The 27831-nt window shown below is 43.2% G+C and overlaps 3 protein-coding genes across 4 annotated transcripts; 2 read left to right on the top strand and 1 right to left on the bottom strand.

Annotated features, from left to right (window-relative positions):
- SRSF10 (serine and arginine rich splicing factor 10) lies at nt 1–6470 on the top strand (the record flags this gene model as incomplete). Its single annotated transcript, XM_026863225.1, has 5 exons — nt 1–107; nt 1863–1966; nt 3604–3766; nt 4061–4114; nt 4289–6470. Coding segments are annotated over 5 exons (726 nt in total), but the record flags the coding sequence as incomplete, so codon positions are not given.
- Nucleotides 6471–9269: 2799 nt separating this feature from the next.
- PNRC2 (proline rich nuclear receptor coactivator 2) lies at nt 9270–13816 on the bottom strand. The gene is made up of 3 exons (XM_026863259.1): nt 13646–13816; nt 12399–12603; nt 9270–11548 (listed from the first exon to the last, which is right to left on the bottom strand). The coding sequence occupies exon 3, from the start codon at nt 11528–11530 to the stop codon at nt 11108–11110; it is 423 nt and encodes a 140-aa protein (XP_026719060.1). The 5' UTR covers nt 11531–11548; nt 12399–12603; nt 13646–13816; the 3' UTR covers nt 9270–11107.
- Nucleotides 13817–20693: 6877 nt separating this feature from the next.
- On the top strand, nt 20694–26814 carry CNR2 (cannabinoid receptor 2). 2 transcript variants are annotated; one of them, XM_026863405.1, is made up of 3 exons: nt 20694–20960; nt 25083–25366; nt 25633–26814. In XM_026863405.1, exon 3 carries the CDS (start codon nt 25700–25702, stop codon nt 26747–26749), a length of 1050 nt encoding a protein of 349 aa, XP_026719206.1. In that variant the 5' UTR covers nt 20694–20960; nt 25083–25366; nt 25633–25699; the 3' UTR covers nt 26750–26814. The 2 variants fall into 2 exon arrangements, with proteins under 2 accessions (XP_026719206.1, XP_026719207.1); XM_026863406.1 differs by having other exon boundaries at nt 25038–25366.
- Nucleotides 26815–27831: the final 1017 nt, after the last annotated feature.

Raw genomic sequence — 27831 nt, 5'->3', positions numbered from 1 at the left:
AGGTCTGAAGACTTGCGCCGTGAATTTGGTCGTTACGGGCCTATAGTTGATGTATACGTTCCACTTGACTTCTACACTCGTCGTCCCAGAGGATTTGCTTATGTTCAATATCCTTTCTTCAGATGGCTGATTAGTGAGGGGTGTTGAAGTTTGAAATTCAAGTTTGTGTAAGAGGTAACAAATCTAAATGAAAAAGCAGTTTACTTTTGTGTTGTATCTAATAAGTGTCTTATATTGTGGTGTTTCATTATATTTGAAGATTAACTTCTCTCAATTATTCTTTGCCTTTTTGCAAAACGTAAATCAAGTCCAGTAATATAAAAGCTTGCTTATATCACTGAAATTAATACTATATGATTTAAATGAAAGCTTATCACTGACTCAAAATTGTCTAGCACATTTTTATTATCACTGGTATGTAAGTAAACTTGTGCTTAGCGAACTGTGGCTGGTATTCATTGTTAATTTAACGAATGGAAACTGGAATCACTTGATCAAAATCAGATTGTATAAAAAATGAGGTGAACTTCTTTCTTTAATATTGTCCCCTAATTTACTGTCCTCTGTTGTTGCCTCAGAATGTAAAGCTGTACAGTAATGGCGACCCCAAAGAGAAAGCATGAAAGAACCTTTAGAGTAGAGTTCAACAATTAAGGCAAGTAGACAAGCCAAAGACCTCTTAAGGATCAGGCTTGAAGAGAAGGGAGAGTTTGGGAAAAGAAAAAATAAAGAAAAGCTGGAAGAAGGACAAGCCATAATGGGAGACAAAGCTTCGCTTTATCTACAAAAGGGGGAAAAGGTTGTTTTTCAAAGTAAAAGATAAAGCCATCTGTCATTTTTGGCCAAGCATCTCATGACAAGTCCTTCTGACAAGCACTTAAAGAGTTAAAGGTCAAGATGAAGTTGAATGGTGGCCAAGATTAAAGGAGTCATACCTGATGTATCCTACAGAATAACAGTTTTTCTTCTGTTTGTCACGTAAGCAGTAATTTGATGAATGATTCTGGTTTAGTCCATTGACGAAACCTGTAATATTTCCTCTTGTGAGTCCTACTGTAACTGTGGTCTTGAATGAAAGTACATTCGTTCTTGGTTTATCAAGATTTATACCTACAACGCGGTAGTTGATTTTCTGCATAGATGGTGCTGATGATGAACTGAGTTGCTACAAGGAGAAAGGAAATTCGTTCTTTCAGGTCACATAGCTGGAAGAAGGTGTGTGAATTACAATAGCGGTTGATCTTGTGGGTTAAAATTAGTAATGTCTGTGTTACTGAACAGCTGACCTGACTGATAGCTTAGGGGTTTTAGTGTATGCTTTTATCTCAGACTGTTGAAGGTCTGTATACATGTCCATGACATTGCATAACTTAAACTTAAAGTCAGTTGGTGGAAAAAAAGGAAAGCTTTATCCCAATTCTAAAATTAATAGACACCTCTTAATTTTTACTGTTGGTATTCCTAACATAATTTTAGAACTAGGGTTTCATTTTAGTAAAGTCAATGTAGTGGAGAGAACTGAATGACCATTAACAAATGTATTTTGAAAAGGATACTGGTTTTTTTTTTTCCTTGCATAAGTACAAGTGGGAGAAGAAGAAATTTAGAGTATCACGTAGCAACTGCTTGATGATGGATAAGTTCATGGTCATATTATGAGATTTTAATTTTATTGTAGTTCTCAGATAGCTGGTGGTTAATTTAAAAATACTAGTGTGTATGTCGTATGACCAAAATAACTCTTAAAAGCCCTCAACCCCCCCCAAAAAATCTGTAAAATTAGAAAATAACTGATTTTTTTTTTTATTTTAAATACCAAATCTGTAAATGCTCAAATTCCCAAGTACCTTAACACTCACCACATTTGAAGATGTCCGTGATGCAGAAGATGCTCTCCATAATTTGGATCGAAAGTGGATTTGTGGTCGGCAAATAGAAATCCAGTTTGCACAGGGGGATCGGAAGAGTAAGTGCCCTGCGTGTATTTCATCAGACTATGGTTTTAGCCTTAACGTTTAGTGCCAGGCAACATTCTATGTGTTATTAATTGTGATGCATTCCTACTTGTATACAAAGAGTATGTGGATGTTTTCTTTTTATCCCGTAACTATTAATGACTCATTTTAATTAAAAACAGATAACTAAGTACAACGGTCACTTACCACAATCTGATTCTTGCTGCTGGCTGAAAATTCTTAAGAGCTCTCTGTGCAGTTCTGTGTTTCTGCAAAGAAAGCTTGACTCTTGAGAAGTCTCCCTGTCAGAATGAGTAGCCCAGTTTTAATACACAGCAATGTTTATATTGTGTTGAAGTGTATTAGTGGTTCTGTGGTGATGTTTCCCAGTGCAGTCATTTCCAGGATTGAAGCAATCTCTTCATTTTCATTTGGCTTCAGGATAAACGTAGATTTCAAGGTATCTCCATTCAAGATGGAGCAGAAGTTTTATTTTCTGAGCAGATAATTGTAAAGAGAACTTAAGTCTTTGAAATCTGTTATTTGTATACATATTATTAATATATAGATCCAGATATTATCTAAAAATAAAACATGCTGTTGGTAAACCTAACACATACTTACTGATCTAAACCAGGTCTGTAATATTCATATGCAGCTTGGGAGTAAAAGCACTTCAAGACCTTTCAGTTAAAGCTATCAAAGAAATAACCCAACAGTCCAGGTTTCCCTCAAATGTGCACAACTCACTTTTATGGAAGTCAGTGGAAATTACCTGCTCTGAAGGACAAATTTCTGTGCTGTATATAAACATTGGGATTCTGATAAGTTTCTGAACAAAAATTAACTAAATCTACCTTAGTGCTGTAAATGGCAGCACTTATAAAAACGGTAGCTGTTTAGTACATATAATCTTCATTACGTCATGGTGTGTTTCACATACTTTGAGCATGATTTGGGGGTTTGAATGAGAATGGGATTTAGTATAAAGGAAAGATAGCTGTACTGCTTAGAGAAAATACAACAAGACTATTAAGTTCATTCTTAATTATTTTAATGAGTAAGCTACAGAGTGAATGTGCATTGTTGTACTAGTGGGAGGGTGCTTTTAGACTCAAACTTACCTTTGTGTGGCATCTATTGATGCTTCTGCATAAGCTGTCTTTTAATCATTAAAGACGACTGTGGATCAGGTGTAATGCGTGGTGCTGTGTAGTCAGGAAAATGGATGTTTAATTAATTCCCTGTTAGCTTTCACTGTTTGGGTAAATTCAGGAATGTTTCAGTCATGGGTTTGGCCTGTCATATCGATTTCCAGGTGGCCTGAAATCACCTCAGCCAGTTCTGTGTTCTTGTTTTATGGAGTGTTAGTCCTTTCTGGTTTTTGGCTGGGTTGGTTTGTTTTGGTTTTTTCCCTAGATTTATAATGCCCGCAAGGCTGCATTAATTTTTGTCCAGTGGTTAAAGCAGCAAAAAAGCAAACAGCATACAGCAATGTCTCAATGTCCTTTTCATAAACGTCTCTGCTAAGAGTAACGAATTAGGCTTTCTGCTAAATACCAAATATATGAATTAGTAATGTCACTAAAGGGAAAGCAGGGCATCTTTTTTGTTAACTTAAAATGTTAAATATTGCTATTTTTTACAGCACCAAACCAAATGAAAGCCAAGGAAGGGAGAAACCTATACAGTTCTTCTCGTTACGATGACTATGACAGATATAGGCGATCTAGAAGTCGGAGTTACGAAAGGAGACGGTCTAGAAGTCGTTCTTTTGATTACAGCTATAGAAGATCGTATAGTCCCAGAAAGTAAGTGTAGTATGTGTTTGGCTTTAACTGCACAGCAGTCTGTTGGAGGAGAAACACCACATTGACTATTTAGTTGTTAAAATTTTGAATAATCTTTTTTCTATTGTGGGAGTAACTTGTGGGAGTTATGTATCTTGCATGCTACATCAGATCAGAAATATTGACTGAAATGATTTTCTGCTTCATTGAAGAATGATTAAAAGCAAATGCACAGCTTGAAAAATAATTTATTAAGCATTTGTATACATACATAGGTATTTGTCACTGTTTACTCTTTCTGATGTACCTTTTTAGCAGTAGACCTACTGGAAGACCTCGTCGTAGCAGAAGCCATTCGGACAATGATAGGTAAAATACTTTTTACACTCTTTAAATTGAACTAGATGACTCTATTCCTTTAACTATAGGTTTTAAAAAAAAAAAAGTTTCTCCTGAAAAAACGGTAAACAATTTTTGATGTACTAGATGTCTAAGAATAGTGTTTTTACATTCAAATCTCCTCTCTCCCCTTTATTCTGATAGGTTCAAACACCGCAATCGATCTTTTTCAAGATCTAAGTCCAATTCAAGATCACGATCCAAGTCACAGCCCAAGAAAGAAATGAAGGCTAAATCACGGTCTAGGTCTGCATCTCACACCAAATCTAGAGGCACCTCTAAAACAGATTCTAAAACACACTATAAGTCCAGCTCAAGATATGAAAAGGAGTCGAGGAAAAAAGAACCAGCTAGATCCAAATCACAGTCAAGATCACATTCTAGATCTAGGTCAAAATCCAGATCAAGGTCATGGACTAGTCCCAAGTCCAGTGGCCACTAACAGTGTATCCATGTTGGTTTAGGCATGTAAGATTCATTTACACACAGTTCAGTTTACTTAAATTATCAGGAATATGATGTTGCAACAGCGCTAAAAAATATTTTCTTTGTCAGTTTTCCCTGTAGCCGACAATGGTTAAAATTAAAACAGTGTTGAGAAGCCACTGAGAGAGAGAGAGGGAGAGAATGTCCACTTGGTTAAATGTCATGGGCAGCTACTGATTTGGTTGTGGTGTCTCTATGTATATTTTTGTAAAGATTTGCATTTTTAATGCTTAGATATTGGTGATGACTTGACTGATCGTAACTTGCAACATTGTCCTATTAAAAATGTCATACCCATAGAGAAATTGGTACCAGTTTGTGCTGAACAGTTAAACCAACCGTTTAACTTGTTCCTTAATGCTAAACTTTGTGATAAAATGGAAAACTGGACAGCTGTAGTGCAACACTGACTGCTGTGAAATGCAGACTGGCAGTTTTATGTTTCCGTTGTTCAAAGGCAGGTTTCTGTGTTCTCCGTGCCCACTGACACAAGTAGGTTGGTAAATGGAGCTCTATGGAGAGATATTTTTGAGATTTCTCTTTAACCCTGCCATCTGCAGAGATGGTACTAACATTGCATGTACTACATGGGGAGAGAGTTGGTCTTGGAAACTCATGCAGTGTCGTGACTTGTCAGGATAGAGGCTTCACTGCTTTCGACCTGGCTGCTAGTACTAAATGTGTGAGGGGAAAAAAAACACCTTGAAATGGAAAATTAAATTCAGATTTCAGCAAATGGCAGAGCAACTAAATATTAGGTTGTGTGTACATTTTATGCAGTTTTTGTATCTATTCTAAATTTTAGTGAGCAGTTAACCATAAAATTGCTTAGTTTTCCTGCTGTTAGATACAAGTAGATTGTTTCAAGTTGTGTGTGTACAGTATATAAGAACTAAACTTTTATGCCAATGACTCCTGTGGTTAGTTGGTGTATTCATAGGTATAAAACTGTAGCCATCTCTCTTCCTGAGTAACAAAGGCTTGCTTTTACACATCAAAGTATTTGGTCGAGCAAGTCTGAATCACTTCTTCCTCAGAATGGATAGTGGTTTGGTTACAAGATTTCATTTTACGTAAGAGCAAATGTTTGAAGTTGGATATGAACAAGAGCTGCATCTCTAGCTATTTAGTTTATCACTAATACAGTATATTTAGTAAATTGAATGTGAAAAATAACAAAACCAGTGTGTAATCTTACCAGTATTTCTCTAGAAGGCAAGATACTTTGTTATGAAAATGGCTTTTGGCATTGTTTTTTCTATTTACCTTCAAAAGCCAGCATCAAACACCTAGTGTTCCTCACTGTCTTATGTAGTAGCATATAAAGACATTGATTTCAAAAAGTTCCTTTTTAGAGAAATGTCTTAGGTTTTGGTTTCAGTGTTTTCAGCAGGGCCTTTAAAGAAACACAGATGGCTTTTAAATATTGGCAGTGGAACGTGCTTAGGAGGTTGATCCTAGAATCTTTGTACATTTGATAGTATTTCTAACTTTTTCTTTACTGTTTGCAGTTAATGTTCATGTTCTGCTATGCAATCATTTATATGCACGTTCCTTTAATTTTGTAGACTTTCCTGGATGTATAGTTTAAAAACAGCAAAAAGTCTATTTAAAACTGTAGCAGTAGCGTGCAGCTCTAGCAGAGGAAAGTTGTGGGATTAAACTTTGTATTTCCTTTCTTATAGAGGCTTCTAAAAAGGTATTTTTATATGTTCTTTTTAACAAATATTGTGTACTACCTTTAAAACATCAATGTTTTGATCAAAATAACTAAAGACCCAGCTTATTTTCTGCTTGCTGTAAATTTAGCAAACATGCTGTAATAAAAAAATGAAGGAAATACTGATCCACTGGAATTATTGTAGCTATAGAATTTGACTCCAGAGCATGGTTAGGACTAGAGCTATGCATCCCTTATGGAGTAAAATCCTTACTATGGTATTTCAGTAAAGTCAGGATTTTATCATTTAATGTCTGAATAAATATCATTTCACATTTTTGAAGGGGTACTAGACTAAATAAGAATGATAAGCGTATGTTTTAGTCTAATATATTGAAATTTCTTTTCCGTTAACTTTCATATTGCTGGATGGACTGCCCTATGGTTATAATTCAGATACTATTAGCCAGGTTATGAACTAATTAAAATCAACAATTGCAGATTCATATAGAACCAAATTTCTGGTATCACCTTAATGATTTATATTTGCCAGCAGTGGTTCTCTAGAAGGTGGTAAAACTCTGCTGATGACATTTAGAAATGGAGCTGCCTCCTGGCACTTGTGGTATATACAAGTTCTTATGCCACTGAAGGAGAACAGCTCTGAAAAGTACTTGATGTCGTTGATAAACCCACTCTTATTACACTTTGTAAATTGAGCTGTGATTATCTTGTAGCTTTCTGCTTCTAACAGCAGAAAAACCCACCCTTTTTCAGCTTGCTTAAATGAATGTAGTTTTCATCGCTGAAATCCTACTTCAAAGTGGTCCACCTGCCTGTGTCGTGGGAAAGTGTGGTTTTGTTTTTGTCAGCAACCCGTGAGGGATTGCTGTAATTAATGTTCACGTTAGACCAGCCCAAATTACAGCTGGATCGGTGGGGAGGAGGGTGCAGAACATCTTTGTGTCCAGGCTGAGGTTTAATTTGAGACTGCAGAGTAACAGTAACTATACCTGAAGTATTTTGTCAGCATGTCCTTATATTGTGTACCTCAACATTTATGTATAGCACAGTTTAAATTTTTTTTTTTGTTTTGAAAATCCAATTCATTGCAAGTATAATGTAGTATCTGACAGTTCTGATGGTTCTTTCTTTCTCTCCCAGAGGTAGGACTAAACTTTGACTTGACTTGTGTATATGAACAAGCCAGAAAAGCCGAACACAAACCCACGATGTTTCAAGAGTGCATGAATAAAGATGTTGTCCTAGTTCTTGCTCCCATGGAAAAATTGTGAAGAAGCTGTTCTGTGGGCCTTTCAGTTGGGGACGAGTTAGCAGGATGTGGCCAAAAGGGCAGGGAATGTTTACGCATTCACGCAAGTCAAGCCACAGCCCATCTAGATAACATCTCCCTTCCTTGATGCAGGTATCCTAGTCCTGCTCTAAAAAAAGCAGTAGCCTGTCTTGTGCAAGCTACCTGCAGGTTATGCACAGCTGGAATGCAAGAACATACGCAGGCTACAAAAGATCATGTATAGGCATCTTTCTTTTGGAGTCTCAAGAACGGTGGGAATTATGTTTTTCTGTGGTAAACTAGATTTTTGTCATTCCTGCAAAATTTGTAGAATTGAAGTAGTATGTAAAAATTCTGCTGAAAATAATGGCTGTGCTCCAAAATATCTGCAGCGTATTGATTTATCTCAGCAGTAATAGAAGGCTCTATTGGAACTTCTTTTTCACCAAAAGTCCATGCACCCAACTGATAATTAAAAATCTTAAATTTAGTGGTTAAGTAGCTGGGTGTTTAAATTAGGGACTATAATAGACTGGTCTCTGAAAGCTAAATGTTATCCTTTCTATGTCTTTTAAAGATGTTTAAATGTACAGTATAATGGCTTTATTCAAAGTGGAAATTTTCAATTTAAATGTTATTTTGAGCTCTCTTCTTGGAAAGAGCTGCTTTTTTTTCTTACTGTTTAGTCTGAGGTAACAGCTTGAAGTATGCTCAGAGAAGGGCAATTGGATTGATCTACATCGCACCACTGCTACTTGATTTTTTGGCAGGGATGTTGCAGATTAACATTTTGAAGTACAAAGGGATAAATTTACACATTTTTAGGACATAATCACCCATTAATAATTGCTGGTTTTCTCCATTTATCTTGTAACTTGCTTAAAAAGTCTGTAGTCCATTGCTATAATATTTGTCTAAAGATGCTCTTACTGATGAGACTATTATAGGAAGGGAAGACTATGTACCCTGTAGTGTGTTTGATCAAAAGATGCTAATGTTTTATTCATACACATCCTTTCTTCTTGAGTTTTGTGTTCCATCTGTGCAAATAACCCTGTGAATTGGGAATAAAATGTACAAGTTTTGACTATAACTTGAGAGCACCTTCTGACTTAATTAATACAGCTGTAGCCTGTTTGAGATTGATCACCAAGCACTGAATACCCGAGTAGACCCGAGTCTAGCCCAGCCCTGAGCCACTGCCCTGGCCTCAGAGGTAGCAGAGAGCCTGACCACAACTGTAACTCAGCTAAGCTTAACCTGCATCTACTCAAGACTAGCTCACAACTCTACTTGGCTAAGCTTAAGCTGCATCTACTCGAGAGTAGCTTGTTTTACAAGTCTAGCTTTCCTGGGCAGAGCCTTGCAGCCCCTTAGCAGGCTTTGGTTTGGTTCTGAGATTAAGTTTGTTTCACAAAGGCCGGGCTGTAGTTAAGCCTCCCCTGCTCTGAAGCCATTTCCAGCTTGTTCTGACACTTGCCTGAGGCAGCACACAGGGCCTGGGCTGCTGATTCTTGCCGAATAAAAGGTAATTTTTTTAGAGTTCCTTGCCAGTTAAGGATACAAAAGGGGGTATTTAAATACATTAATCCATATTCTAAAATGTCAAGAGCTTTATAAAACTCCTCAAGCAGACAAAATGATGTAATCCCACTTCTCCATACCATCTTAAAATAAATAGATGCTTTTAGGGGGTAAAAAGTTTAGTTTATTTAAATTTTTGTTGCTTCCAATTTGTACATACACCATTAATAATTGACAATTTGAAGTCGAGTATACACAATCGTAACTGGGATACAGCTCATACATTGGTTAAAATTTAAAAACTGCCAATTCCATCATATTTGGAGCAATAGATTTGTAAACATTCAACCAGCTGCCAATGCATTTTGAATGTACAGAAAGACATCTCAACATTCCGCAATCTGCAAAACTACTTTCAACTTAAAGCACTTTTTTTTTTTTTTAGCAATTACTGTATTTTGAAATAACCTTGGATTCTGTTATGACAGTTCTGCCGCTTCTATTAGAGGATCAGCTGAACTGTGACAGCGCTGAATGCCGCTCACTGGCAGCGGCCCCTGTCCCCATTCTGAAGTTGACATTCTGGCAAATACTGGGACAAAATGTAGCATTAATGCATTTTAGAAACAGAAAATTTACAGTACTTTGGTTTTATCAAGTACCTAAACTCAGCCATCTGCATTTCTTGTGAAACATGATTTTTGAACCTTTGTTTTTTCATCATATAATACACACCTCTCCTATACATTCAGAACAAGTATCTTAAACTTTAGCAGCTTTTTTTTTTTAGTTTTTTTTATTTTATTAAAAAATTCTAAATAAGCCTTTTTTTGCACTGAGTTTACTTCAAAAATGAGATCACAAGCAAGTAAAACGTGCATATCCACTGTATGTTAAGTGCAAGGGCACAGCCACAAATGTGGGGGTTTTTTTAAACAAAAATATTTTTTTTTTTAAATCAGGCCATGTATTCAACATGGTCATCTTACATTCAGCAGTTTTGTACTAAAAATACTTCTGTGCAGGAAAGCCCAGCATAAATTTACATATGCTACAAAGTTTTACATTTATTTACATGGCTCTGTCTTTCCTTACAAAATTAAAACATTTTAATACCTGCCACAAGCTACTGTACCTTAAAACAATTATTACAGGGTAGCCAATTTAAGACCAGTCTAAGTAACTACTCCACTTTTTTCACAATTTTAAAAACTGATACAAAAACATTTTAGAATTCATCAGTGCAACTGGAATACAAAGGATTTTTTGGAGTTTTTTGGCAGTCATCTGGCAATGCAACGTCATTAGTTGGCACAGTCTGATTTGTTGATATTTCAGTGAAGTATTGCTAGAGCTGGAGAGAGGCAATTACACATTTGCCCGATGTGTTCTTCCGTCCTTTCAAGAACACACACCAATGTTTCCTAGATCTCAGCTTTAAGTCACAGGCTTGAAATGTTCGTCCACCAATTCAAGAGCACCAAATAAAGCTCACAAGTATAAACAAGAGAATAATCTGTGGTTTACCTCAGGCCTAGGTGGGGGTCTCCACTGCTCAGCAAATCTGCTCTGCAGAGTTTTTATTTAACTAGCAAATTTTATACAAGTTTGAAAAGCAGCAAAGTACCTGACTAAAGCTTTCAGTGCATTTTTTTTTCCAGTTAATGCTGCATTGAGTTAGGTAAAAGCTGGTTTTCTAACACCATACCAAAAGTAGTCACAATTCCAATTTTGGGAGACAGTCCCATTTACTCTCAGAATAAATATAATAAACGGTGACTGTTCAGGATTAGATTAGATTGATTCTAGAGAAAATACCTATTTCACAGTGAAGCAAACACAGCACACAACTTTTGAGGTAAAACATATGGGGAATGTAAACTTCCACCCTCCTCTTCCAAGTGACTACATGCAGCAAGAACATCTAGTTCTGTACACCTGGAGTTAGGAATAAAATAATTTGAAACCCTGTAAATTTAAGTATAAAAAGTTGCACATTTCAAGCCTGGACTTTAAGTAATGTTTTAAGCTGAAATGTCATTATTTCTTTGTCAGAAGGTTTAAAAGGAACAGGTACCCAGTGGCTTGGTGGCTTAGGAAGAACACTTGGTGAGGGTGGCTCACTAAATTTTGCTCCAGCATAGTTCTGATTGGTTTGAGGTGTGAAAAACAGGTTGCGATTCGATAAAGTTGGACTCCAATTTTGATTACTGGGGAAGTGAACATTGTTCTTTCCCCCTTTTTGCATGGCCTGCCATGCACCAGATGATGAGTTGGATCCATGTCCTCTTTCTTTCTTCATATAGGTCTTCATCTGCGAATTCTGGTCTTTATTCTTCTGTCTGTTTTTAAGTTGTTGATGGTTCTTGGTGGTATTTCTAGACTGGGGAACTGGAATGTTGAATCTTTCTCCACCACCCATCTTCAACTTAAATGTCACCTGTAAAAACAGGGGAAAAGTCAGTGGAGTTTGCATTACTACTTTTTTATATATATTTAAAAAAAAAAAAGTATTTCAGAGAATTTTTAGATTCTAAGCAAGGAGACTGAAATCAATGTAACCAAAATTTATGTCAGTGAAAAGCAGCGGTTCTTTACTGGATGCCACTTCACTAATACCTAGGAACCCAATCCTAAATTTGAATTCAGGTTAAAGAAACAACTGTTTCAAATTCGAAAAGAAAAAAAGCTGATATAATTGAGAGAATTCATAAAGTCAGTTGTGTCTCATACTTGTTAAAGATAACAATATACACTGGGAGCACAGGCAGTTCTGATTCCAGAGAACAGTGAGAGATTACTGACTCTACAATGGTTAAACAATTCTGCTGCTGATGGCTGAGCAGCATGTACCCCATCCCCTTATCAGTCACAGCTTTGTCTACCACATTACAAAAATTCAGCTCCTCCAGGCAGCCCAACCACTAAACACACCACTTTTCTCCTCAACAAAATGTGTTAGAAGAACGTGAAAGACCTGTTGCTCGAGAGAGAGAGAGAGAGAGAGAGAAAAAAAATAAAAAGCGTCAAATTTAAAATGTTAGTATTTAATCCTGAGGACATTTAAACCAAGCTTGTTACACCTAAAGATCTGGGCAAAGTTTGCACCTGATAAAGCCACAAGCCCAATCTTTCTGCTAAACCCAAGAATTACTCTGATAAACCCAAAGTGAACTGAAAACAACTATTTGTGACAACTTCCACAGCAGACAGCCAGATACTATCACACAGTACCTGGCACCTTCATGCTGACTCTCCTCTAGTACTATTCCTCTCCCACCCCCACCTACCTTTCAGTTGTCTTCTCAGATTCCACACTTTCCAACTCTTGCCCCCTTTCTTGCTTCCAAGCCTGAAAGCGTAGGTGCTGCCTTTTGCTGGACTCCTTCCTTTGGCTAGGAATAGAAGTTTTCATGGGCTGATCTGCTGTATTCAGCCAGGTAGCCGAGCCCAACATCGGATTCTCGGCACAGAAGCTCCAAGGGAGAAGTCCCACTGCATAAATGAGAATGAAGTTTGAATTCAAATTTGGTGAAAGAAAAAAAAAAAAGAGCTGTTATAGTTCAGAGAATTCAGTCAGTCGTGTGTCTTATTTAAGATTACAATATACTAAAAAAAAACAAGTAAAAACCCAGCAGTATTTATCTTACTCTATTTACATAAACGTTACTATTACACTTAGCATTTCACAAAGGATACATTTTTATCATGCTCTATGTATCTCAAGTATTTTAATAGGCAAGAACCTTTTTTTTTATAATAGGGAAAAACGTCACATACAATGGAAAATACTTTGGGATGAACTCTTACGAAACAAGGGCTTCTAATACATCACTCCTGAGCACAAAGAAACCCTCCCAGACAACTGTCCCTCGAGCACTCGCCCACCCAACGCTGGGAGCAGCACAAACAGGAAAGCACCGCCCAGGATTTACTGCGCCCAGAAACTGACCCCAAGTGTCCCAACACCTCCCCTAACACCAATGGCACCCCCAAACCCTCCTCCAGCCATTTCTCATCTGTCGGCTGTTTTTTTCACCTTTGTTAGAAAAGGAATTCCACAACTCTTAACAGTATTTCCTGTTTAGCCCATGGCTCATCCTCTCACGAAATCTTTTTTTTTTTTAATCTTAAAGCGCTCAAATCTCTTCACCACCCTCTAATCGATGTGTCACTCTTCAGTCATCAGCACCCCCAGCCCATCTCTTGCCCAAAGCTCCAGGAAGAGCCCCCCCAACTTCGTTTTCTTGTTGCGACTAAAACCAAAGGGCCAAAGTAACGTTCGCAGCAGAACCCAAGCTGCTGTTTGCTCCCACCGGAGCAGCCCTCACGGGCTCAGCGCTTGCCAGACCTCCATCTGTTCGTCTCCAAACTTTCTTCCTTCTTGTCTTACCCACACCCCCCCATCTCTCGTCCCGCCCGACCCCTCAGGGAACTGGAAACCCCCGTCCCCCACTTCCCCCAACAATGGAGCCGCCCAGCGAACACAACATGGCGGCGAGAGCGCCCGGCCCTCCCCGCACCGCTCCTCCCTTACCGACTTCTGTCCGTCTCGTTCGCCCACAAGCACAGACACACACGGGCCTTTAGGCACCGACCCCGCTGCTGCTCCTCCGCCGTCACTTTCCGACAACCCCCCCCCTCCCGCAAAGCACAGCCCGAACCGCTCCAGCCACCGGCCCCCTCTCTATCTCCCACACAAAATGGCGGCCGCTTCCCTACGTCGTATAACACCCTCACCCTGCTCCCCCCTCCCCTCCTCACCGCGCTGCAGCCAATAGGAGCGCGCCGCCCGCTGTCTCCGCCAATGGGAGCCAAGCCCCGCCTGTTGCCGGGAGGGGCCGGGGCAGACTGGCCGCCGTTTGAATCTGCTCAGCGCAGGGCAGGGCGGGAGCGCGGCCCCCGCCGCCCTTTGTCCCGGGGCCGCGGCCTGCGCCCCCCAACCCCTCCCGGCCGTGCAGCCAGCTTCCCCCAGCGCTCGGGAATTTGCACCACAAAAGGTGAGGGTAACCGCGCCAGCTGCCGCGTGGGGCTTCAAAGCGGTAAAATAATTAAAATCATTAACGACAAAAAAAAAAAAAACCACCACGCAAAAACGCCTCCCCCCCCACCCCCGGGCTCTGAGAGGGTCCCAGCGAGCAGGGGGGGTTCAGCTGAACAGCGAACAAAGAGCGAAATCCAGCCCCGCAGAAATCCCCCGCAGCCTTCAGATCGCTAAACGGAGCTTCTCGAGTTCCGCGAGCCCACACCTACATTTATTTAAATGAAATCATTTTTGTAATTTAAATTATTAAAACGCATTGAAAGGGATTTTTTTTTTTAAACGTCAAGATGCAGGAAAATGCACGAAGGGAAAAGCTTCCACAGGTCTAAAACTATTGTGGGAAAGGATTCAAAGCTGCAGCGCCCCTGGCTCCGGCTGCTGTTTGTGTTTATATTCACAATACTTTTATTTTGCCTCAGGTTTCAGTGTAAACGATCCCTTAAGAGATTTGGCCTTTACCTGCACAGGCTGAATGAAAATTCCACATACACAAGAAACCTGCACACTTGAGAGCTCCCGGCTCCCTCTCCACCACTGAGGGGCCAGGTAAGCCCTGAACGCTGTACCAAGGACCAAAAATAAAGAATCTAAAAAGAAAATGAAGCAACTAATTCAGTTTAAACTTGAGAACACGTGAACATTTAAAGTTTTTATTTTGAGGTACAGACACCTTGAGTTCACTGAGGTACCCTGCACTTTTAGCTACAGAAAGGAAAAATTACACTTTCCTCCTTTATCTGTAAACCATTTAAAACAGAGCTAGTTTCTTACTGACCAGCACCTAGTATTAGAGGGTTCTGACCCATCACAGGGATTTCAGGCATTAACAGGACAAAAGCAAGTACTCCAAAGAGAAGCTGCAACTTTAAGAAGTTTGTATTTAATTACGCAGTGTTGTTGAAAAAGCCATGATATGTTTTAATATACAAGATGTGTTGACATAACCAAGCCCAGACCTTTGTTCATGTTCTTTATTGTATGTTTGCATAAACCAAGCTGAGATTAATTTGTTTTCCTCCCTTTGCTCTGTATTTCTTGGCATAAATGTTATGGCTAAGATCCTCTTAATAGCTTTCATTTAGATAGAAGACAACAGTATCTGCTGTAGCCAAACACTTAAGCCTTGAAATTCCTCTAATTATCTCAAACAACTCTCCTATAATGCACATCAGCAGATTTTTTGCTTTGGTTCTATCTTTAGTGTGTTTATATCTGCCAAAACTATCATCTCATCTCGGCGTGTAGATGTTTTTAAGTCAGGGCATGTCACTGAGATTTAGAAATAGCATTTTACTGGCTGCAACTGTGCTCTCTTGTCTGGGGAGCAGACCAGCCATGTACTTTTCAATTCAGATCAAGGATAACACAAGGTCTGGCAGTTTTTCCTCACTATCTTTTAGTTATTTCAAAACAACATCTTGTCTTTCAGAACTGGTTTTCAGGTCAGGCTGACACAGTTAGCCGGAGGGGAGCAGGAAACGTCAGTGATAAAGCAATCCTGTACTTGTGCAGAAGCTGTTTCACTGGAACACACCAGGAAACCAGTTGAATGCTACAGTAAAATGTGTCAGTTTGTGTCATTAGTTCAAGCAGGAAAACAAGGGGTATTTTTTTTTTTTTTTAATCAAAAGGGCAGGTGGTCCAGAATACCCGAAACACCACATGCCCAACTTGCAAGCAAAGAGAAAGAAAGTTACCCCTGCTTCACACTTCAGCTGTTAAAACCATGGGCAGGTTTCCTCTCCTGCAGTGGAAGAAAAGGAGACATTCCCAGAGCTATAGCAACCCCAACATGTACAGAAGAACAACTTTTGAGTGCCTGCCATGTCCTGAAGACACAGCACAGCCTCAGCCCCAGGGTTCAGTCTTGATCCCTTATCATCAAGATCTGAGATCCCTTCAAGAGAAGCTACTTCACCCCCTCAAATACTAATTTTTAAACCAGCTTTTTTTTTTCCAATGGCCTCAACACTAGACTGCTTGTTCCAAAGCCTCTGGCACTATGTTCACCTCAGCCATGGGCAGACTGGGCTGCAGCAACATGTGAGCTGCCTCCAGGAGCAGCTCACGCCCACCCTTCGTGCCCCACAGCCTTCCCTCTGCTAAAAAGGTGCAAGAGAGTGTCCTCAAACCTGCTGCTTGAGCAGGGTGGTACTTCCAGACCTGACTTCGCTGTGCATTGCCACGTGGCAACACAGACTCAACGACCTCAGCTCCACTATACTTTTGCTACATGCTCTTACAACCCATTGTACATTTTCTATTGTGCAAGTGTCTGCTCAGGCTGGATTATTCCGCTTCCTCCAGGTAACCCAAGGCTGAGTGCAATAACTACTGCATTTCTTCATGTTCCCAGGGAGCCAGTTTCTTCAACAGAATCTACATCACTCAAATCTTCCTCTCATCCCTCCACTATACTTCTGTGCCACAGTGATGACTACTCAAGGTTTTTCCTAGCCCCTATTATTTTTCACTCGGCATCTCCGTTCCCTCTTAAAGCAAGTGTTAATGCCAGCCCAGGGAAGCAGCTCCATCTGTGGTGATGCAACAACTAACAGTTTGCACAGAAGTTCCAGGGAAGACAAATTCCCCAGAGCTTCATTAGCCCCAAACTGAAAAATGCTTCCAGCTGTGATCAAGATGGATCTAACCATGCTCATATTCATTCCAGAGCATTTCAGTGGAACTGCCCACTGATGGACACTGCAGGAAATAAGCAGCACAGATGAATAATTTGTTAAGTCAATAGTGAACCATTGCCCCAGTTTTATTCCACAGGTGATGAGCTTCCGGGAGTACGTGATTTTTAGAGCCATAAAAAGTAAATACCTCGAGGTTACCAAGAGTCCCATGACACACTTGAAACTAGTTAGATGCTGCCATCTGAGCCAAACATTAACTGGGGTAAAAATCTACCTAAGTTTTCTTCCTGTGGGAAATATGTTGAGTTTGGATTTCCTTAAAAATCTGCATGAAAAGTATACAGTAGCATTTAGAATATCATTAATTCTATTTGGCAGAGGACCCTTGTTTCTCAATCAAATAAAGCTCAGGAAATCCACAGCTGTGATCTACAGGAACTAGGTGGATATTTGAATCTCTCCAGAGTAAACAGAAAGCAAGCACCCCAACAATTCAATAAAACTAGGTACTTTAAGCTCCTTATAAGTTTGTTGTTAAATAAAGCAGAGGCAGGATACTTAAAGATACTTTCTATATAAGTTGTACCTATGAATTAAGTCAGTGTCCATCAGTACGCAAGTTGCATTGACACCAGTTTCTTCCTCTGCGCTGCTGAAACTGGTTCCATGCTCAGGAGTGTCTCTGAGAACGCGCCTCCTTTGCATGACTACAGCTTGCACATTTGTATATATACAAATACACAGAACACAACAAACTCAGCACCAAGAGTAAGCACAGACACACACAGTTCCTGAAGATCAGTTATCCAGCCATATCCTTATGGCCCAGAGGGATTTAAAGGGCTTGTGGTGAAGCAGCTTCATTGCAGCCAATGTCCAAACTCTGTGAATAAAAGCACATCCAGGCATGACTCCCGAGTCACACCCTGTAGGTTTTCTGTCAAATCCACACCAGTACCAAGTCACAAAAGCCTGCAGGAACCTTCAGCCCATTTAAATCAATATGCCTGGTTCATGCCCTAGCAGCAGGAGAAACATTTCCACCCTCAACCCACCTCACAGCACAAGAGCAAGCAGAGGTGGCTCTGCAGCAGGACAGCTCACCCAGGGACAGAGGGCAAACCCATCAGACAAGACCCACTCTACTCACATGAACTGTGCCATACAAGAGACTAAACCTGTTTGTTTTTCTGAGCATTTCCTTTAAGAGGGCAGTATAAAGTCACCCTGGCTCTCTGATTCATACTTTATCTACATGAGCAGTGCCTCCACCCTCAGCCCTGTCTGGGCCACTCAGTTTTCAAATTCAGCCCCACCAAAGTCAGAGGAATACAAGCAAGTCACTGTCCTCCCACAAAGCACAACCACATTTTCTCACATGGGCTGTGTGCTAAGAGCAGCCCCAGGGGTTGCTCCCTACTGCTGTGGAGACAGAGCCACTAAGCACTGAGCCAGACCAAGCTCATAAACCCTTTTCCCCACAGCTTGGGCAGCTTTTCTCCGAGCCTTCCCTCCAGCACACCGCAGAACTAGAGCCAGCAGCTCACTGAGACACAGTCCCAGCCCATCCTGCACCCCGAGGTGCCCACCGGCTCTGCAGTCAGAGTCTGCAGGGAAGGATCCCTTCCAAGGTCATCTCCCCCCCTTGCCAGTTCTGCTCAGCATCATTCACTTGGAGAGATCTAGTACAGCTACTAACAGCAAGACAAAAAATAAAACCTACTGCCAAGGGCTGTCCTAAATAGCTCAGCAAAATCCCATCAGGTCCATAACACCTCATCTACACCTCCTTGTGCTCCTGGCTTAAGTACCATGAAACCAGGTGCACTGAATTCAGACAACCCCGCCTGGCTGAGCCCGAGGCCATTTAAAGCCCACCCGGCCAAGGCAGTCTCATTTTGGAGTCTTCTCTCAGCAATGGTGGTTTTTTTAGTTCCTTGTGGTTATGCGTTGCCTGTACTTCTGCTCAGTGCCAGCAGGCAGAAAGGCAAAAGCAGAACATGATCTTTATGGGCATGCAAAACAGATTATTGATCCCAGATGTTGACCTTGGTATGGGGGTTTCCCGAAGTGGGGCTATTCACAGCTGTGTTAGCTGCAGCTGATGCCAAGGAAAAAAAAAAATCCAAGCTAGAGGGGAACAAAAAGCCCTTATATTACAAAGTCAGCTTTTAATGGTTTTCTTTTACTCTCGCAGGACAATTTTTACTGTAAAAGAGAGTTCAGAAACCAAATTACAAGCTTCTAGCTATGTTGCAATAATAATGTTTCTTTCTTACAACATGCGCTCCTTTGACAGAGCAGATAGAGGAAACTCGGGTCTGTATTTCACAGGATCCTGCTGGATGTGAAGCTGTGACAGCAGTGAATAGTTTGGGGCCGAGTGCTGCTTTTCTAGCTCAGGACTAGTATAAGTATCTTTCTGTTTTTCAGTAGCTCTTTACAGTCTCATGTCTGTTCTTGCAAAGGAAAATTTGTAGGTTCATGGGAACCGAAATGGAAGCTGTTATTTTTTCAGACAGAGGGCCCGCCTCTCCTTTTTTTTTTTGTACAATTGTCCGCGATGCCGTTCAGCTTTATTGTGATTTCCACACACGAGATCCAGAGAGGGGCTTTGAAAACCACCCAGCCCTGAGCAGCATCAAAAGGGGCTGCCAGGTCCCAGCCGTGCCGGAGCGCATTGGCGAGCAGGGGAACCCCCTTTTCTGAGCCAGGGGCCAAGAGGAAGAGCTGGGTTCCCAATTCTGCCTCTTTCTCAAGCGTCCACAGGCCCATGTCCCCGCGAGTGCTGCGGGCTCCCCTGGAGAGGGCAGCCGAGCCTTACTGAGCGCGGGCGCCCGGCTGAGCTCCAGCCGCTGCTGGAAACTCCTGAGCCACAAATAAAAGCTGAGGGGAAATAACACGAAGCAAAGACTTGGAGAGCAGGAGATGTAACTGCTGTTCAAAACCATCGCGAATCCACCAGATGGGGGGAGCTGGGATCCAAGTGGGAGGGAAGGTTGAGTTCCCGCTTGGGAGAAGACAGGTCGATGGAGCTGTGGGGGGAGGTTGGGGCTCTTCTGTAGGGTGTCAGAGCAGGACCTGCAGCGGGGCAGGGTGTCGGGGGTGAAGGAGCACGGCCTTGCCTTTGCAGCCAGCACAGCGTTTGCTCCCTACTATAGGCTGTATGGTCTTTACACCAACATAATGTGGCCAATTCCTTTGGGATTTGGGGCAAACTTGCCTCTACCCACCGACACGGAGCCCTGAGGAACAGGCGATATTCTCCCCGGTGCTCTGGTGTCACCCAGCAGCTGTCCCTGCTCTCCAGCAGCAGCAGCACAACCTGGAAAGAACCCGCTACAGACTGCTGCTGCCCAGCTGAGGGGAAGAAGCGGTTATCTGTGAGGAAGGATAGCTGGGAGCAGGTAGAGCAGAGACCTCGGCCTCCGCAGCCCTGGGTCCACCATGACCACAGCAGTATGATTGTGTGACTTAAGACCTTAAGGCATTTCCTTTGCCTTCCACTTGCAAAGAGAAAATCCCCTCACTCTCCTGGCATTAGCAGAGCACATCTGTGTACAGAGCAGTGGCTTGCCCACTTGCAGGGGCACAGAGAGGTGGGGTTCTCGCTGTTAATGGTGCCGGTGAGCACGCAGACAGCAGATCTCTGAGCTTGCCCTTAGACCTGCACACAGCCAGGTATATCCAGATTTTCCCATGTCTGCCTCCTAGCTCTTTTCCTTCCCCTTCTCTTCCACTTCCCCAGAGAAATCAGGAAAAGACCCTGAATGCCTGTTGCCTCAAACACTTCAGGTACATGGAAGAATCGGAGGGACTGAGCAAATAATTTCAGCGAGTCGGAGGGTTAGGGTGGTTGTGAGATGTGGCACTGGCAGCCAGAAGCAGAACTCGAGACCCAGAGGGGAAGTGGGGAAGGAAGGAAAACCTGACACACGTCCACCAAAAGAATGCGAAAGGGAGCGAGAACACAGAGGAAGGATTTGTGCTGATGGATTTCCAGCCCAGGGGAATAAACCAGAATGGTATGAGACACCCAGATGAAACCAGAAGTGATGTGAAAGGAGAGGGAAGCAGGCACCTTCCGCAGCTGCACAAACTGCCCTGAGAGCTGGAGGGATGGGAAGCCCCCAGGCATCCCCAGCCCACAACACCAGCAAGAGGAGGTGAGTGGTTTGGATTTGCTAACCCGTGGGGAGATCCTGCAGCCAAAGATCCTTTTCCTCGCAGTGAAACACATCGTGCCTTTGAGCCCACGGTGCTGCGTGGGGAGATTCCGCTGCGTAGGGTTTTGCACGGGGAGATTCCCGGTGTTATTCACAGAGGGTGGGAAAATTGTTCTTTAGAATGAACGTTTTCTTAATGAGAACATGAAAGGTAAGTGTTTAAATAACAGACTGGGGACTAACTCTTCACAGCTAGTTTTAGGAAATATTAATGTCAGATATATCAGAGTTATTTCCAAATGTCTCTCAAGCACTAGTGTGATATGAGCTCTCAGGCTGAGCGTTCTGCTCGAGTCTGTGTTTATTATGATTCCGCGTGTGGTTGTTTTGTTGGAGTGAGAGAAGCTCTGTTTTGCCATGCTTTGTACCCAAACTGGCACTCGCAGTGCTGCTCTGCACCCACGCACCCCTGTGCTTCGAATGCTGTCACCCCAAGCAGTCACACACGGACAGAACTGGACTCTGAATGGAAATAAAGTATGTAATCCTCAGTGTGGCACTCGTGCTAGCCAGTTCTTCCATCAGGGACTTAACTCCGTTCAGCATTGTTTAATATGGTTGGAGGGACTAACTGGGGTGACCAGATATTTCCAAAATAATGGCAAAACCTCTCCTGCAACTAAACCAAGAAATCTTATACAAACAAAAATATTTGTAAAGTCAAAGATATTTTGCTTTTGCAGCAGGTGAAATGTCCAAGCGTTAATGAAAATTTTTGCATCAATGATTTGTTCATATTAGGTGATCGATTAAGCCATTTTATTTTATCGTAAAGATCAAATCTGTCAGAAATTCTGGAGATTAAATACTCAAGACTGGCACTTTAAGAGTGCTGCAGGCACATTGCACTGGCTGATTGCAGCAGGAAAATTTAATTTCATATTATCTAAGCAACCACCATGTTAACTTATTAATCACAAGGATTCTGAGACGTCTCTGTAAATGAAGAAACCATCCCAAGTGATATCAGAAACCATGCTGCTGCATGCAAGGCAGTGTAAGTCCGACAACTGAAATCAATTTTAGCAATGCACTGAAATGGAAAAGGACTTTTTCACTTGTAGATTTAATTTCCCCCGAAGCCAGTGGGGTTATTAAGCTGGAGTGAGTGGACTCACAAGCAGATCTAATAGGGGGAAGGTTTCTCTGCTGCTTCTTGGCACTTTGCAGTCAATGAGGCTGTATCAGAAATATATATTGCTTCCCAAATATCTGCATTTTGTTCCTAATAGCTGGGCTTTTTGTGCATTCACTGCATTGCTTCCATTTGCTGCCTCCTGGGGATATTGTTATTGGCACTGTCTGGGGGGGTTCTCCGTTGCAAGAGGAGGGGTTTCCGTTGCTTTATTTTGGCAGAATATTCCCCACCCTGGGAGATCCTGCTGACAGGAGACACTTTGCTGTGCTGGGAGGAGAGTTGATCCTGCACAGAGGCCCAGGAAATCCCTGCTTGGATCCTACGGCTCCCAGGGACCCCATCCCTCCATGCCACAGCCTCCTGGCTCTGAAGGAGCACAAGAAGCCCCTTCACTCTTTCTTACTGAGCTGAAATGTCAGCCCTGAGGGCAGGGACTCTCAGGGCTTGGTGGGCTGGTTGTGGTGGGGATCTCCAGTGGTGCCTGCGGCTGTAATTCTCAGGGAGGTGGAGCTGCTGCCCCTCGGAAGGGGGTTTCCACCCTGGAAGCAGGACTTGGCCCGTGGAGGATGCCTCAGATCAGCTCTCCCCTGGGATCCAGATACGGGCTGGCTTGTTTCCCAGGAGCTGAAGCATGCAGGAGGCAGTGGGCATGAACAAACAAATGGTTGAATCCAGGAGCCCATCTGACAAGAGAAAAATGTCCCCTGGGCAGGAAAAAGCAGCCTTATGGCCAAAAAAAACCCAGGGACAGGCAGTACAAGGAGAGGGGCTCTTGGCACTGCCTGTGTTTTCATGCTCTGGAGCCTCTACAGAAGAGATCTTGTGCTGGAGCAAAGCCCCGTGCTTTCCATCACAGACACGGGAGCTGGAAGGGGGATTTGGGGAGCTCAGACAAAACTGCAAAGAGATTCATCCTTGTCATTCAGCCTGAGACACAACAGATGTGGAAAGAGAAGGTCTGAGCTGGCTGGCTGATTGCTACGAGCCCAGCACAATATTTTGAACCTGAGGGCTTATCTGAAATATGTCAGCTTAACCGAGAGAGCTGCCCCAGAACAGTGTATCCGTCAGTGCAGGAGTTACTTTGCCATTACAACCAAATTCTCTCCCCACACAACATAACATGAGGAATAGCATTTTGCTGGCCTTCTGTCTCTTGTCTAGTGTTCAGTACAGTTTCCAAGCTCCTCGGTATGTTGGTTGGACTTTGCACAACTGCAGATACTTAGAATTTAAGATGGTCCCGGGAATACTGGCTGCAATTAATATAGCCAGGGTGATGCTGGAGTCTGCTTAATTAAGAGATGTCTTGGTTTGGATGCTGGAGTTTTGGATACTCGAGGAGGCAGTTGCTGCCCCGGTGGCCCCTGGTGAGCCCTGAGATATGTCAAAGTCCATCTGCCTGCTAAATCCATCTCTCTCTGGAGGGAGAGATGTTGTCAGGTTTAATAACAGCAGTTGGTAATTACTGCTGCACTTGGGGTGTTTCTGCGAAGAGCTGCAGGAAACAAGAGTGCTGAGATTAGAGTGTAACATCTCCGGTCCTGCACGATTACGCCATGCCAGAGCCTGATGTAAGAGGAGAGAGGCTTGCTGCAATGCTGAGCCACATTTCAGCCCAAAGTCCAGGCCTCCTCAAGTCCGATATGCAAAGAAATGCAAATCAGGGTTGAACTGCTCTGGCTGTAGCACGCACCGAACGCCCTGCAACTGCCGATGTTTGAGCATGACAGGCAGGCAGGAGCAAAGTGTGGGGCTCAGGCTCTTCTCCGTGACCTTCTGGGCAGCATCTAAGATGGTCCGGACAGAGGCTTTTAGCATGTTGGTCACTGCTTGCTGTTGTCGCCTCTTAAGACAGCTGATGCCTTTGCTGAAATTCAGAAAACATACAGAGAAACCACAAATGGTTGGCTACAGGTGGCTGGAGGCCAGCAGTGCAGCAGCCTGGCCCCTGCACCGCCTGGGCACTCGCTCCACTCCCCGGGTAGCTATAGCTGTCATCTCCCATCTGCTGTGGCTTGTGCATTTTGGACATTTCTTCTTTTGAAAGAGAGCTGAGGGCAGGGAGAGGCAGTGCCTTGTTTGTACCGGGGGAAGGGGAACACTGTCAGCTCAGTGCTTTCCCCCAGCAGCAGGAGCTCATGGTCCCATTGCCTGGATGTGGGATCCTGGATACTCCAAGCCAGGCAGATGCTCTCAGGCAGAGGGGTCCTGTGCCATGGGCTTCTGTAGCAGGTCGGTACAAACTGCCAGTGCACAGCACTCAGGACACAGCATCTCTCTGCTAATAAGGCAGCTTTAGTGTATCCGACAACCACCTCGTCATCTGCTCTCTATAACTCAGTCCAGGATGACCTTGTTCCCCCTGGTACATGAAGCAACACAAGGCAGCTGAGCCCTCAGTGAAGGTCCATTTGGTTTAAAGCACGAGTATAATCAACAGCAAGAATGGGAGAAAAATATCATTTGAAGGACAAGCTCATCAGTCTAATGAAGATGAAGGCATTTAAATGCATTAAGCTGCAGAAGTGCACCGAGCAGCTCAACATCTGCCTAGGGGAAAATAAGGCACTTCCCTCTATCACATCTCTGATGAAAGTAAAAAAAAATTGGTAAAATTAACCTAATCTTGGGCACAGACAGGGATTCTTAGGTTCAGGTGGTCTAACTCTTTGCATGTCCCCATTTTGATGTCCAACCAGCACTCTAATATTGATGTGAAACAATTACTTTTAATCACTCTGACCACAGGACACACTGACTCATGACACTGGGGTTATAGGGGGAGAAATGCAACTTTAATGAGGCTGAGCTTTATCAAACTGCAACGAGCAAGCTTAAATATAAAACCAGTCTTGTCATTTTACGTGTTCAAACAGCTTTGGTGAAGAGTAAATGCTTCAAAGTGCCCTTTGTGTTCCCAGATGAGCCGCACCGAGTTCCTGGCAGTGCAGTATCTCTCGCCCTCCTCCATCCCAGCCATCTCCCGGTGCAGCGTCACTCAGACGGGCTGTTCCCCAGGGCCTGTCCCTGGCCACAGCATGGTGTCACCATGAGCAGCCCCTTCCGCTGCTGCTGGTCCTGAGCAGTGAATCCCAGAGGGCTGGTAGGAGCTGGCCCAGGATTTGTACAATTCTCAGCGTTGCTGCTTCCCTCTTGTGGTGAGGAAACAGCTGGAGAGACGGACGGGGTACGGACAACGGATGGGGTACGGACAAGTGGCGCGGTATGGATGTGGTACCCACGGGCTGTGCTAGACGGGTCTCAGCCAAATCACTGGTGGGACAAAGCCCAGATATCTGCTGGGAAAGGGTGGAAGCTGGCTCCAGCATTTGGGCTGTGGACCTGAACATAGGTCTCCCTGTGCTGTTTTCCTTTTGTTTGCCTCCCTCCAAAGGGAGGGATGTGTCTGAGTGGGTTGAATTTATTGCTCATTGTGCTCCTGTAAGTCCTCTTCATCTCAGTCTTTTTCAGAGCATCTGAAGAAGGGCAGAAGGAAGCAGAAAGGCTCTCCGCAAGCTCCTAGCTCCAGTTAATTACAATGGATATTTGTAAGATACCTGAAAACTCCTCCAAATGCACCGTGAACACTATGGAGTGCTTCATGGTCCTCAGCACACAAGCACAGAAGATAAGCATTGCCACGCTGTGCGGCCTCTTTGGGACATTGTGTGTTTTTGAGAACTCTTTGGTGCTGTACTTGATCTTCTCTTCCCCTGGGACCAGGAGAAAGCCTTCCTACATCTTTATCAGCAGCCTGGCCTTGGCTGACATCCTGGCCAGCATCATCTTCGTCTGCAGTTTTGTTAACTTCCATGTTTTTAATAAAACTGATTTCTCTAAAGAAACTTTCCTGCTGCAGCTGGGAGGGGTGAACACATCCTTCTCTGCCTCCCTGAGCAGCTTGCTGCTGACAGCCCTGGACCGTTACATCTCCATCAGCCGCCCCTCCGAATACAAACTCCTCATGACGAGGAAGAGAGCGTGGGTAGCCCTGGGGGTGCTCTGGGTGACATGTGCAGCCATTGCTTCCCTGCCCCTCCTGGGCTGGAACTGCTGCACGCTCGATTCAACCTGCTCCGAGCTGTTCCCGTTTGTGGATGGCAACTATCTGTCGAGCTGGGTCTGCTTCATCATGGTCCTGCTGGGGTGCATCGTCTATGCCTACGCGCACGTGCTGTGGAGGGCCCACCAGCACGTGGCCTACATGGAGAAGCACCAAGCGCAGGTGGGAAAGCAAAACACCAGGATGAGGATGGATGTCATGCTGGCAAAGACCCTCGTCATGGTGCTGACTGTCCTCGTGCTGTGCTGGTCTCCTGTCCTCATTCTTATGATCTACAGCATCTTCGCCAGGCTGAGCAATCACCTGCGCAAGGTGTTTGCCTTCTGCAGCACCCTCTGCCTGCTCAATTCCATGGTGAACCCCATTATTTATGCCCTGCGGAGCAAGGAGCTATATTCCTCTCTGAGGATGGTCTTTGCTCAGTTCAGGAGGCAGCTGAAGACCTTTGAGGAGAGCCCAGAAACAGAGACCACGCACAAGTCCTCCGTGATAGAGACTGTCTGCGAGGACACCCGCGTAACATAGGGAAGCAGCTGTGGAAAGCCTGTGCTCAGGCTGGCAGAAACAGTCTGGATCACCTTCTCTTCTCTTCTCTTCTCTTCTCTTCTCTTCTCTTCTCTTCTCTTCTCTTCTCTTCTCTTCTCTTCTCTTCTCTTCTCTTCTCTTCTCTTCTCTTCTCTTCTCTTCTCTTCTCTTCTCTTCTCTTCTCTTCTCTTCTCTTCTCTTCTCTTCTCTTCTCTTCTCTTCTCTTCTCTTCTCTTCTCTTCTCTTCTCTTCTCTTCTCTTCTCTTCTCTTCTCTTCTCTTCTCTTCTCTTCTCTTCTCTTCTCTTCTCTTCTCTTCTCTTCTCTTCTCTTCTCTTCTCTTCTCTTCTCTTCTCTTCTCTTCTCTTCTCTTCTCTTCTCTTCTCTTCTCTTCTCTTCTCTTCTCTTCTCTTCTCTTCTCTTCTCTTCTCTTCTCTTCTCTTCTCTTCTCTTCTCTTCTCTTCTCTTCTCTTCTCTTCTCTTCTCTTCTCTTCTCTTCTCTTCTCTTCTCTTCTCTTCTCTTCTCTTCTCTTCTCTTCTCTTCTCTTCTCTTCTCTTCTCTTCTCTTCTCTTCTCTTCTCTTCTCTTCTCTTCTCTTCTCTTCTCTTCTCTTCTCTTCTCTTCTCTTCTCTTCTCTTCTCTTCTCTTCTCTTCTCTTCTCTTCTCTTCTCTTCTCTTCTCTTCTCTTCTCTTCTCTTCTCTTCTCTTCTCTTCTCTTCTCTTCTCTTCTCTTCTCTTCTCTTCTCTTCTCTTCTCTTCTCTTCTCTTCTCTTCTCTTCTCTTCTCTTCTCTTCTCTTCTCTTCTCTTCTCTTCTCTTCTCTTCTCTTCTCTTCTCTTCTCTTCTCTTCTCTTCTCTTCTCTTCTCTTCTCTTCTCTTCTCTTCTCTTCTCTTCTCTTCTCTTCTCTTCTCTTCTCTTCTCTTCTCTTCTCTTCTCTTCTCTTCTCTTCTCTTCTCTTCTCTTCTCTTCTCTTCTCTTCTCTTCTCTTCTCTTCTCTTCTCTTCTCTTCTCTTCTCTTCTCTTCTCTTCTCTTCTCTTCTCTTCTCTTCTCTTCTCTTCTCTTCTCTTCTCTTCTCTTCTCTTC

Source organism: Athene cunicularia (genome assembly GCF_003259725.1).
Source record: "Athene cunicularia isolate RWA chromosome 23 unlocalized genomic scaffold, athCun1 chr23_part1, whole genome shotgun sequence".
Lineage (NCBI taxonomy): Eukaryota > Metazoa > Chordata > Aves > Strigiformes > Strigidae > Athene > Athene cunicularia.
The sequence above is the reverse complement of the archived record's forward strand: the minus strand, read 5'-3'. Positions and strand labels throughout refer to the sequence as shown.